The sequence below is a fragment of the Charadrius vociferus genome, unplaced genomic scaffold (assembly GCF_000708025.1).
Source record: "Charadrius vociferus isolate BGI_N301 unplaced genomic scaffold, ASM70802v2 scaffold406, whole genome shotgun sequence".
Classification (NCBI taxonomy): Eukaryota; Metazoa; Chordata; class Aves; order Charadriiformes; family Charadriidae; genus Charadrius; species Charadrius vociferus.
In genome coordinates this window covers 1034229-1047196 of record NW_009648948.1, presented here as the reverse complement: position 1 = coordinate 1047196, position 12968 = coordinate 1034229, and the positions used below count along the sequence as shown (strand labels likewise).

Sequence of the window (12968 nt, the reverse complement as noted above, 5' to 3'; positions counted from 1 at the left end):
CCCGCCCCGCCGCGGCTCGGCCGCCGCAGAAGGCGCCCGAGGAACTTCCAGGTGAGTCCCCGTGGAAAAATGTCCGCCAGGCCCAGGCGGAAGGTTCAGAAATAACAGCGCCTTCGGGCCTTAGCTCCAGCACGGGATGGGCTTGAAGGTTTTTTTGGTGTTTTCCGTCAGGACGAGGTCATATCTGCACAGCTGTGGTCTGTGTAAAAAAAGCAGCCGATGCCAGCCAAAAGTGAAAAATGGGCTTTTCCCGCATCATCCCCTGGGTAAGTCTCCCAGCCTGTGGGAAGCTTGTGTAAAATAAGTCACGTTCTCAAGACAACTGGTTTGAAGTCCACCTAAAAGGAGATGGCCTTCAAGCCTTACTGAGGTCGGAGATACCTTGAGCATATTTTCATTCAGTTTTACACTATCTGCTGCTCGGCCTCATGGAAAAACAAGACAGCAAGCAAACTGAGGTGTTGGCTGCAGAGTTCACAGTTCCCTTCAACCTGTTTCTGGCGGCATGGCCACCGAAGCGGTGGTCCTTCCATCTCCCCATTGTGTTCCTGCCCATTCCCTGGTGTCAGCATTAGGGACTGTGTCGCCACTCTGAGCCGAGACCAGGCGTTGAGCTGGCTTAGGGCTAGCCCAGCCGAGAAACAGAGGAAATACTTGGGCTTTCACCTGGGGCCATGTGAGCATCAGCCCTGGCACAGGGAAGGAGAGAGAGCAGGACATCCCTCCCTATCCCACTGACTGATTACTTAATGGTGTTAAAATAGTCAGGAAACTGGACTCATAGCCTGTGGCAGCCCTTCCTAGGGGAGAGTGGACAGCCTCTGGTGAAATGTTTGGGCATTTGCGTCTACTTTTAAAAAGGTTAAATGTGGGTCTGGGGCTGGAAGTGACTGTGGAGATGTAGGACAGGAGAAGGGGAGTGTCAGTGGACTTCGCTTATTAGACATGCACAGTCTTTTCCTTATTCTAAGCCTAAGGTAAAGATAGCAGACCTTCATGAACTGCAAAGAAACATGTTCTGCAGCTCTCTTCTTTTTTTTGCTCCACACTTCTCACTCTGTGATGCGCAATCCTTGTTTTAACCCAAGTTTAAAGCATGGATGGCTCAATGTCCCCATGCCGTCCTTGCACACAAGGTCAACCTAATTGATTCTGTAATCGCTAGGCTCAGGCAGAGATCCCCTCCTCCAAAGGTGCCCTAAAAATCAGGGAAGTTTAAGGGTAGAACCATAGAGCATACAGAGGTTAACAAGGTGACTGAGGCAGCTGTAGACATCTCATCAGCAAATGACCTGGTAGGTACCTCATGATGTTGGGGGCAGTAGTCAGTGTTTTGGGGCATAGCAGCTCCCAGTTACTGGAATTCCAGGAGTAAATGAATCTCCCAGTTTGACTGGACACAGAAATTGACTGGGATATAAAATGTGTATTTGGGGTGGACATCTGTATTTCCCTGCAAGCTACGTTTACTTTCAGCCCAGAATTTAGGTCTGGGCAGCTTCTCTGTAGCTACTCAAAGGTCATTTTCCTCACCAAAGGTTAAAATGTCAGACTACATCAGAGTCAGACCGCTAGTTACATGTTTTCAGTACAGTAAGACAACCTCTGTATTGTAGTTCAGCTATGGGATTTGTGTGCATGCACTAAAGGCAGAATTTATTCCCAAGATATGTTTGCAAGAATTACTAAAGGTGAAATAAATACAATTCTTCTGGACAAGCTCAGCCAGGTCAGTCATCTGGGAGATTCATTTACTTCTGTCCAGTTTGCAACAACAGAAATGGTTTGTAAATAGCTGCTTACCTTTCTGGGTTTGTAAGTGACCGGAACCTCATCTGGAGAATCCTGAGTTTGAATTTTGGGCCAATGACAGATCCCGTGGAAAATGTCAAGGAAATTCTTTCTATATTTTCAAAGTCCTGGTCAAATCCAATTAGCAAAGTGATTTGGTTGTACCGCTGAAAGGCTGCAGCTTCTCTAAAGTTAAAGCAGACAAGGTGTCAGAGAGTCACCAAGGGAATAGCACCATTTTTAATATATTCAGTGTAATATTAGAAACAGTGCTACAAGAGGAGGATGACTGAACTTACGATTAATTTCTGATTTACAGGAAATGGATATGGATTCAGGGGTCTCCATGTGTGAACCTCCTCAGCCACTTTTGCACTCAGTTACTTGGGGGGAGAGTGGGGGCACAGAGGCCTGATGCTGGTTTTTCCCATCCCAAAGCAGAATCCTCACTGTGATTCTCCTTTGAACCTGTGTGGACTAGACCCAAATGATGTTCATACCTGGCTGGCTGTGGAGACCTGAGCCTCCATAGTCATCCATGGAGTCTGCAGAATAGGTGTATATGAAAATCTTTGTAACAACGCTGTATGGCTGAGGTAGCTCTACAAATGGAAGACTGTACCTTGGGGGTATTAAGGCCCCAAAGTAAATTTCTGACAGTGCTTTTCTGGCAAACGCAGCAGCAGCATCTGTGAAACAATGCAGCCTTGACCGGAATTAACAGAGAGTAATCCAGCTTCTCAGGATAGGAAAATAGCAGAGACACGAAGCCTTGCAGGGCTGGGGTTTGATCTTGGTCCTTTTTGACGGAACAGCCAGTCCTGCTTTGAGATGTGTGTGAAAACTGCACCGTTCTTGGGACAAAAGTAGCAGAGCTGCTCACAAGAACGCTGTGGCCACACAACACATGCTTTATGTAGCTGGTTGTATGGCCCTGGTTTAAGGTTTCCCTTATGAAGGTGAAGTGCACAGATGTGACTAGAAGTGTATCCCGGTTGCAACATTCCAAATGACCAGCCTTGTTCAGAAGCTGTAGGAGGCCTGACAAATAGGACAAGTTTTAACCTGTCAGAGGTGTTTACGATATGTGTGTGTGTGTAGGTGTGCTGCCTGGTGGGCTGTCAAGCGCTCGGCAGAGCGGGGTGGTCCTGTTGTGCAGCCCCAGGGAGCCATGCAGATTGCTGCTGGGCAAGAAGATATGTCTGGGAGAACATGCAGTTAGAGATGCTTGGGAAAACTAGTTGAGCAGGACTTGTTTGGCTGAAGTGTGTTTAGATCAATCAGGAATTTGCATGTCCACATAAACACCAGTCATTAATTTGCCTCTCCAAGTGGAATGAATTGATTTGGATGTTACGTATTCAGTCCAAGGTTCATCCCAGTTGTCTTGGGCACCTGGAGCTGGACTGGAATACTACCAGGAAAGGGAAGGAAAGAGGGGGAGATGCGTTTTTCCTCCTGCTTTAGTGGAAGCCTAGGACAGCTGTGCTGCTGGCTGAGATTGTCCACTTCAGTCCTTAAGGTGACCGAGAAGGGCCCAAACCAAAGTGCTGAGCAGTCAGCTGGTGTGCACTGGGGAGAACCTGTGAAAATCGCATAGTGCCAGGAAAGCCCTAAGGCATGTACACTATCAAGTGTCAGCAAAGAAATTAGAGGAGGAAATCTTACCTCCCCCCAGATGCAGTTGTACCAAGTGATTTGCCAACATTTACAGACGGTCAGATCGGTAAGACTTACGGATTAACTTTAGATTCTGCCTTCTTCCCAGTTTCGTCAGCTAGTACAATGCTGAAGGTGCCCCTTCTGGTGTCTGTGTTCCATGTAATGATATCCACAAAGTAGTGATAAACTGAGGTGAGAAAGAGAGAGTTTGTTAGGCTCTGCACGCTCTGCTTTCCAGCTCGGCTGTGCGCCTGTCTGGGAGCCGAGCTGCAAGTGGGGGACGTCTTTCTCCAGTTGCTTATCTGACACAACCCATTCAGTTTATCTCTAAAAACTCTTTCTTTGTCCTTTGCAGAGATTTCTAACAGAAATATTAAGAGATGCCTGGGAAAGCACTACAGTAACAGTTACACAAGTGGCATGCAAGATGGTCTCTGTGTATGGCTTTCAGCACGCCGCCTTTCACTCCCTGCTTTCCCTGTTCATTTTCAGATTGCCTTTTCTGTCTGCTGTCTGCCTCTGATCCCTTTCATTTCTGATCTCAGCATCTATCATTTGTCTTCTCTGTCATGGAGCAGAATCATCTGCCCTTTGATCTGTAACTCACTGAATTCACTTGCTGACCAGCACTGGAGCTCAGGCCATAATCCCAGCCTATGGCTTAGTATGGTGGTGGTGATCATGAGGGTGAAACCTTTTTTTCACGAATTCCCCCTTGCCTGGGCCCTTTCCTTGGGCCTTTCCCTTTTGTCCAGGGTAGGTAGCTTTTTCACCTCTTTAGCTCAGAGCACGTCTTTGACTCTCATTGTTCCCACATACCTCTTACTTGCACACAAGAGTGGTGTGCTGTTTTGAAACACAGTGTGGGAACTACCCTTTCATGTTTCATTTGCATGTTCTCAACACATTTCCTAGCACTGTAAGCAAGATGAGCCTGTTCTTGCACATCTCTAGCGAGTAGTTGGCTTTCACAGCACCAGGCAGGTTTGCAGATAAGGAATGTAAGACTGCAGATGGACACAATTCTATTCAGCAGCCACTGGCTTTGTTTCTAAAATGCTGGCTACGATGCCAATAGCAGCTAACCATCTCTGCTCTGCTGTTGCTGAAGGAGGCAATACACAAAAATCATCTCAGAAATCTTAGTCACTTACTGCAAAATGGCTCTTTGTCCGCTGTATCAAAAAACATACTTGTCACTGGATGGCTCTGTTGCGTTAAATAGCTTTTCCACTTATGGGCATAGTAACCTATAGGTGACAGTTTGAAAATGAAACAGAGTTACTGCACTGGTATATAAGCAACTAAGTTGCTGAAAATAACAAAGCAAGTATTTAAGAAATAGGATATTGCTTGCCAGCTGCAAGGTAGAACTATGACACATCCTTCCATACTCTGTAGACTTATACCAGGGTTTAGTTTTACGTGTGTAACTGAAACCAATTGAGTGTCTAAATATGCCTGGTTACTGTTCAGCGCTTATTTTAAGATTGATCTTTTTCCACATCTGATATCCATGGTCAAGAAGGATTTCATTTTGCAGTGCAGCATGGAAATCATCCCCTTAGCTTTGCAAGTTCTGGAAGTGTCGGGTTTTCTAGCAGCAACGTTTCAGAAATGGCAGCTTGAAGCTGGGCTGTCACATCCAGGCTGGGACACCTCTGTGGGACAGTTACAAAAAACCAGAATACCCTTTGTTCACCCCTCTGCCATTCCTTTTAGAGACAAGAGGGGGTTTTGGTGCTTAAAATTTCTTAGAAAAGATTCTGTTTTAGCAAGAACATACCCCTATCCCTCAAACTCTGCAACTAACAGACTTTAATTCATTGTTTCTGTGACTGCAGCATAAAGAGCCCGAGTCTTGCTTTGGCTTTTCTAGTTCTGGATCCTTTACCTGTGTATTTCTGTTCTAGATCATAACGTGATGTGACCATACAAAGAGCAGGGAAATTTCTCAGCCCTCTTTTGTCTGCTGCAGAGGCTTGTACCTCTGCAGAAGCCAAGAACAGACCATCTCAAAAACCTCAGTGGAAATAACTTGCATGCTTTTGCAGAGCACCATGTTGCGTTAGTCCTTTAGCAAAACATTTATCACACACCAAGTTAGAGGAAGAATGGGAGCTCTGTCCAACACGTGTATTCAGTATGTATTTACATTCCCTGGATCCTTACCTACGATGGGGCATGGCATAGGCCAAAAAGTTTCACAGCTTGTACATTTGCCATTCCTGTAATTCCTGTAGGAGTCACACGGGTATGCAGTGATATTGCAGTTCTGTTTCAGGGATGACAGGAACAGGAAAACAGACCTCTGGTGGTCACATTTAAAATACTGCAATCCTTAATCATACACAGGGAAAAAATATTTTGTTAGCAATCCTCATGCTCAGGAAAACAGCATTAATGCACTAGCAAAAAAGGACACACCAGCGGACAGTCACTGACCAGTCTGAACGCAACAGATCGCACTGGGTGGCATGGGGCTGTGGCTGAACAGAGAAGGGAGAGGCTACTGCTCACTTACTGTGTGCACTCAGCTCTGCCTGTCTACTTTACTTTTCTTCTTGTCTTTTTTGGTTTTAAAAACATATTTGTTTGTTTTGCTACTGCAGTTCCAGAGGATCCAGCTATGGATCTTACTCCGTCTCAGTGTTCTCTTCTCTCTGAGCTCAGGCCTGACAGCTGGATGTTGCTTTTTTTTTTTTTTTTTCACATGGCCTTCCATTTTGGTGTAAAAAACTCTTTAGAAGGACATAACTAATAAAATAAGTTGTTGCATGAGCAGCAAAATGAGTGAAGCCTCATTTCCTATGGATTTTTGTTTCAGACTGGTTTCCTATATAGATTCTCTTGGGTCTGATATGGGTTGAGTTCACATTACTGCCTTTCCTTTTGTAAGGTATCTTCTTCACCCAGCTTTCACAAAACCAGTTCTACTGCCAGACTGGAAAGGAAAAAAGTTTTTTTTCATTCAAGACCAGGACTCTTATCTGCCAGACTGGCAAGAAAGGTGCATTGGATTTGGTATAATAGCCTACCCCACATTCTCATCTTGAACCTGTTTTCTGAACAGGTTCTTGTCATTGCTAGTCCTTGGGGTTTTGTGTGTGTTCTAAGTAATTAAAAAAAAAAAAAAATTCCCATGAGTTTTCTAAACGTAGTCACAATATGAAGGCACAAATCTACCTGATGACTTTTGGCATGGAAAATCAATCCCATTTGCATTTGTGACAGAGAGCAGAAGGATCACACTTGACTCATGTCTGCCTGGTACACATCAGCTAAACTCCTGTTATGTCAGTGTGCCACATCAGTGCTGGGAAGAGACTGCTGCCATGGCTTTCCCAGAAGATGGTTTTCGTGTATTTTCTAAGCAGTGATGATGTTTCTCTGGCCTTCTCCTCTTTTCTGATTGGAAACATTTTGTCAGTGTTTGTGCAATTCAAGGCAGAATTATTTACCAGAAAATATTGTCAGTGGACAGCCAGGCTGGTCGGTCCCGCCGTTGGGGTAGAAATCTATGTGGCCTAGTGCTTCTGTGTAACCTAGTCCTGACAAAAGAAAATATCAGGGGTGAGGGGAGGGAATATTAAATCGTAAAAGGCAGAAGAAGGAAACATAAGAAACTAAATGGATAAAATAATCGTTACTTAGCTCTAGGACGCCTGCCTGTGCAGGAATATTAATGTCATTCATCTCTTTAGGCAGCAGGCCAAATGGTTGTGCCCCAGCTGTGTCATTTAGCAATGGTATCAAATACCTACAATAAGTCTGTGTATGTGACAGTACAAAATTTGGCTTTTTGTGTCACTGCCTGCGGGAGAGGGAAAGGGATATAAAACACGGGGTGTTGCTGTGCTGCTGAAGTCCGAGTTCTTGGAGGAACTGGCAGAAGACGAGAGGCAGTGATGAGGTGGGAAAGCCAAGCGCTGGGGGCAGGGTGCCAGTGGGAGCAGAGCAGAGGGTTTGCATCAGCCTGCTGGCCTGGCTGGGGGATGCGAAGATGTGCTGTGCACTGGCTGGGAAAGGAGGGGGCCAAGGGAGACGCCAGATTCGCCCCAGAGGAAGGTTTAGCCCATGGGAGGTGGGATGAAGATTGGAAGCATCACGCAGGGCGCCACAGGGTTGGGGATAACTGATCTGCTGTGCATTGAGCTGTGTCAGTAGCTTTTGAGATGCTGCATGCTTGGCGACAGCCTGACCCCACGGTGTGACGTTACTGTGGAACTGCTCCAGCAGGACTGTGTGCTGCGGTAGCAACAGGGCACTCCTGCATCAGTGCCTATGTCCTTGTACTTCATGGGCCATGAGGCTATTATTACTATAAAACAGCAGCTCCCGAGGGAGTGCTGAGCGCAGTGGGGGCAACACAGCACCATGGAGCCCTTCACAACACCAGTGAAGGAGACTGCTGTCCTCCTGGGCCAAAGGAGCAAGGATCCCCCAGCACTGCTGCCTACCAGAGCCCCCACTTTCCTGTGCTCCCCATCAGTCTCTAGGTTTCCTCATAATGGTAAAAGAGGACAAATGTCACGTACTATCAGTGTCCGAATGAATGACATCAACAAACTGCGCATCTGTAGGATCCAGCCTCTCACTAGGCGGCTTTCCTCTGTACAAGGGGCCTGCTGGGTCAAGGCCTGCAACACAGATCCATGCGTTCGGCATCACTTCAGTGCTGTGCAGCTCACTCTGCTCACGGTGGACAGCTAGCCTCGAAGCTAAAGGACTGACAGGAGGAAGGGCTTACCTGTGATTCTTCCAAGTGTACCATCAAACATCTGTCCCACAAAGCCAGAGATGTGTGCTCCCAGGCTCACTCCTATCATGTGCAAGGAGCCAAGTGATGCTCCATCAACCTGAGATTTAAAAGTACTCGTGATCACAGATTTTAGGCACAGGAAAGGCATAAAAATACCAGGAGGAGGAACGTAAATGCATCTCCCTGCTTTTTCCCTTGTGTGTTCCACTCTGTGTAAATATTCCCCTTTTGATAGACCCACAATACGACCAGCACTCATGTTTAAGGCTCATATCTAAGATGTGATGAGAACAGTTCAGGCAATGGTTGTACTTTCCTGGGGCAGTGACTATAGGTGTGGGTAGGAATAAGTATTCATGGGGCCCGTGAATACAACTCCAGTTGCTCACATGTGGTTCCTGCAAGGCATTGGCAGACACAATGATCCTAATGATCTAGCATCATCGTTGCCTGTGCCTGTGCAACAGCTTAGAGGAGTTGCAAACTGTAGCTGATCCTCATAAGCTGACTTTTGGACATCCAGAAAGTGGAAAGAGAGTTTCTGCGTATGGGAAAACATATCTGTAGAGTTTTATGTGCAGAAATGTAGAGCTTTAAGAGTGTAAACTGAATATTGCAATAAAATTCTGTCGTACCAAGTCCAAGGGTAGAATTTGGCACTGCAGTATAGCTCCACTTCCAAAAATGAATGTGTTCCTTTTTAGGAGTTCCTTTTTTCCAGACATCCTGCTGTGTTTAAACAGTTCCTTTGTGCCCTTTACATACTGCACGTTAATGACTGTATCCTAGTGTGAACGTTCAACTTACCAACATTTCATCAATAAGTTTCTTCAGAATCTCAGCAACTTTCTTGCAGTTTCTGGACGCATTACTGTAAATGAGAGTTGTTGCCCCCTGGTTCCAGTCCACAAGGATGATGTTCATGTCTTCTACAGAAAGCAGGAGATCTACCAGCTCACGCATCCAGACCGGGGCAGAGCCTGTGAGTCGGTATCCGTGGATGATGAAGGTAGTTTTCTTGGTCACATCTAGATACTTGGAGGCTGTTGAATCGAGCTCTTCAGCACAGTTTGGGTTCTGTCTGGTGTAGAGCAGCAGTTTCACTTTCAGGTCTGTCCCTATCAAAGCGTTGCCGAAGCTGAGAGCTGTGAATGCAGGGCATGTCTCCCCAGGGTCTGAAAAGAGCACAGTGTGGCAATCCTGAGGTTAGAACCCATGCGTTTGCTTTGACCTTTTCTACCTGCCAGCCCTGCACAGGCACAGGTACCTAACATTGTGAGCTGTCTGAGCTGGGGCTGCTCCTTTCCTTTCCCATCATGTTCATGACTGGAGTTACCCTGAAACGTAGTTTTTCTTGCCGTGTTAGAACAAAGACAGCAAGTGTACCTTCTCGGAGCAGCATTCCCTGAAACAGCACAGTCCTGCTTCCACTAGCAGCTGGGAGGTGGCATGGACTTTCTCCAAAAATCCCACTAATGTGAGGAAAGTATTACAGACTGACAACTAGGATGATTGCTGTATTGGTTTGAGAGTACACGCAGATGTTCTGGACAGGTTCTAGGGTAAAGAGATACCCTCATGGTTTGTTAGTAACTCCAGTCTGGAGCTGACAAGCTGCAGAGGATCTTGCTGTTGTGAGGGTCAGCTCAATGCTTCATTTGTATTTGCAGATGCAGCCTGCTATTTCAGACTGCGAAATGGGACACCCTTTGACTGCATGAGATATATTACTGATATGGCTTTATACACAGCTGAAGAGTAACTGAATTTTATGTAAGTGCTGCTTTATGGGACAGTCTCTGCCATTTGAAAGCCTGTCTTTGTTCCTTGCTTTTCCAGCAGAACACCAGCTGAGCCTTCAGAATCCAATACAATCTCCAACAGGCCACTGGCAGGGAATGGAATAACTGCCTCCAGACAGACACAGTGCTTATGAAGGCCCTCCTGGGTTTTGTAGCCTCTTGCTGGCTCACAATCCTTCTCCTCAAATCCCCTTAATCTTATTGAAGAACCTTGTGGGAGAGAGTGTCTTTCTCACACATACGCCCTGGGCTGCCATAATTGTTCAGGCTGCAGTTGCTAGAGAAATCTTCCTCATCTTTGCTGCTCACAGGGCTGTGCAGTAGGTAGAATGGTTTAGAAAACCTGCAGCTGTAAGCTAATTGGGCTTTAGTAAATCTCCAATACTCTGCATTTTAATTTCTAAATGATGAAACTCTCACAGTTTCTGTGAGCAACTTTCCCTTTTCTCCTCCTATGGAAATCAGGAGCATGAGAGTGATATAAATGCTGTGTGCCCAGCACATAAAATGATCTGCTCAGTTGCCATAGCTCTGCTAATTACTTTGTAGAAGCCCCAGGAGCTCCAGAAATAAAAGTTAATAGGCTAAAAGGATGTTGCAGTTAAGTCCAACTGGATATTTTAAATTGCTACCATAAATTCGGAAATAAATTTTAACATTTGAAATCCAGGGAGTCCTTCCTGTATAAAGCCTATGATAAAATACGAATAGTGTGACAGGAGTGGTGGAAAATGAGGCCTCGGGCAGGCCCAACGAACGTCGGTTGAAACCAGTGGCCTTTGAATAGAGGGTGTTCTACCCCGTAATGCTTCAATGCTTCAGGCTCCTGGGGCAGTGTGACTCTGGGCCCTGCTTGCAAGAGTAAAGGTCACCTGGGTGGCTGTCTCCTGCTAGCTTGCTCTCCCCTCGTTCTTACAGTGCCAAGATGCTCCAGAGAAACAGCAGCGAGAGTTCTGCTATGACACTGCTCATGTGGAGATCTCAAGGTAACAAGCAGAGAAAAGTTAGCATTTTTTGCTGACATACACCAGCGTACACAGTGATACTCAATGACTGTCCTCTAGGTGCTACTGCAACACAAAAAAAATACAACTATATTTAATTTTTACTAATAACTAGAATTTTTTTTAGTTATTGTAAAGTATTATTATATAGTATTGTTAATCATCTTTACCGCCACTGAAGCTGTAATAATACAGGCAGAAATGCCAGGCAAGAATTACTTTTCCATGGTACAAGTTTGCACTGATTGCTTAATTTGTTTCTGTATCTCCTGCATTGTGCTGAGACTCGCCCAGAGGAGCACTATGTTTGTCACCAGAACAGCCCAAACCTTCCGGTAAAGGAGAGCTTTTAAAAGAGCTGATCACCATTTGCTAGTACATAATAGAGGAACTGTTTAAAAAGCGTTGTTATAGCTGCACCGAGTCTGTTAGATTTGTTCTATTTTGATTAACAAAATCAGATCAGTGCTAATAGCAGGGGGAAAACCTGCCAGCTTCTCTTCTGGCAGGCTGGTGCATATCCCAGACTCATCCACCATGTGTTACAAAAGCTGACACATGAGGACAGCCAGTTATCCTGGCTTTGCTCCTCATTCTGATAAGCACAGTGAATCCTACCCCAATGGCTGGAAGTGTCTTTGAAACTCCAACAAGATTTCTCTGATGGGGCAAGAGGCTTATTGAGATTAACTCTGCAAGCAAATAAGCGAGGTGGAAACTCACAGCCTGGCACTGTACTTCACCCGTGTCCAACAGACCACTTCCCTCCAGGAAAGGTGAATAAATGTGGCAGTTAACCCAGTGTCCCATTAACTTGCTCCCACCCCTGTCTTGGCCATTAGCTTGCTGAACAGTCTGGGGCCGTTCACTTTTCTCCCTCTGCTCAGCTTCCTGATGTGTAAAATAGGATGGCAAACAGCAGTTTCCTGGGCAAGCTTCTCTGACATCTTGGCACCTGTAGCAGGGGACATACCAATCTGTTTCCTATGTGGGCGCTGGACATCTTTTGTCTCGAGCTTGAGATCAGCCTCTGAGGCGCTATTGCAGCAGGAGCAGCATTTTCAGAATAACTTGGTTCCAAAGTTACATATGTATGTGTGCGTGTATATGTATTCATTCTGAAGTTATATACTCCCAGGTGGAGTGTTGTGGTCATGAGAATGATCCCAGGCAGACTCCATGATATTTACTGTAATCAGTGCTACTTAAGGCCTGCGTTCCCCTGGTCTCTCTCATTCCTTTCTTGGAGACAGTGTTTGGAGGCTTTTTCTTCCTGGATATTCATCCTATAGACAGGCAGGGTTTGCAATAGTTGCATTTTGGGGCTGTGATCTTCAAGCTGTCTGCATGAATAGAATAGCATCTGATTTTTTTTAACTCTGCCAGTCTTTCCTCTTGCAAAGTGTAGTTCCAACAGATTTTCACTTCAGTGGGTCAGTGGTCAGTTGGCCAGATTCGTAGTTGTCCTAGCTGTGGCCCTTGGGAGACTCTTGCCACGCAGAGCCCATGAAGGGGGCTGCTCACCCAGTCAACACCTTGTGCGGACCTCAGATAAGCGTGTTGCTGCTTCTGTGTGTCTGCAGTTTCACCGACACTCAAAACACTGTCAACTTGCCTGGGGGTTTTACAGTGTGTTTCAACAGACTGGTCTTATGCATTAAGAATGAGCCTTCAGCTTTAAGCACGCTTCACTACCACACAGCAAATCTCAGTAGTATTAGTGAAGGTTTCTATCACTTTTCCACAGAGAGAGTGTGCCCTCTACCTCTTAAACTGGTCTTCAGTATCTCACTGGGCTTCTTTGGTGCCCTTTCACACAATTCTCTTTTTTCCACTTCTTATGACTACATTTCCTACAGCATATTTAACAAATTAACCAAAATGCGACCCCAAGATTACTCCAGAGAACCTTATGAAATACAAGTTAGTATTTATAATACTACTGTG

General features: G+C 45.7%; 1 protein-coding gene across 1 annotated transcript in view; it reads right to left on the bottom strand.

Moving 5' to 3' along the window:
• Positions 1–120: 120 nt before the first annotated feature.
• LIPH (lipase, member H) overlaps positions 121–12968 on the bottom strand; it is a 13401-nt gene continuing 553 nt past the window's right edge. Inside the window, exons 2-10 of the mRNA XM_009887382.1 lie at positions 9023–9390; positions 8204–8312; positions 7992–8093; positions 6915–7004; positions 5626–5793; positions 4608–4703; positions 3529–3640; positions 1804–1977; positions 121–199 (exon numbers count right to left, since the gene is read on the bottom strand). Of these exons, the coding sequence (XP_009885684.1) occupies positions 121–199; positions 1804–1977; positions 3529–3640; positions 4608–4703; positions 5626–5793; positions 6915–7004; positions 7992–8093; positions 8204–8312; positions 9023–9390 (1298 nt within the window). The remainder of the gene's footprint in view (positions 200–1803; positions 1978–3528; positions 3641–4607; positions 4704–5625; positions 5794–6914; positions 7005–7991; positions 8094–8203; positions 8313–9022; positions 9391–12968) is intronic.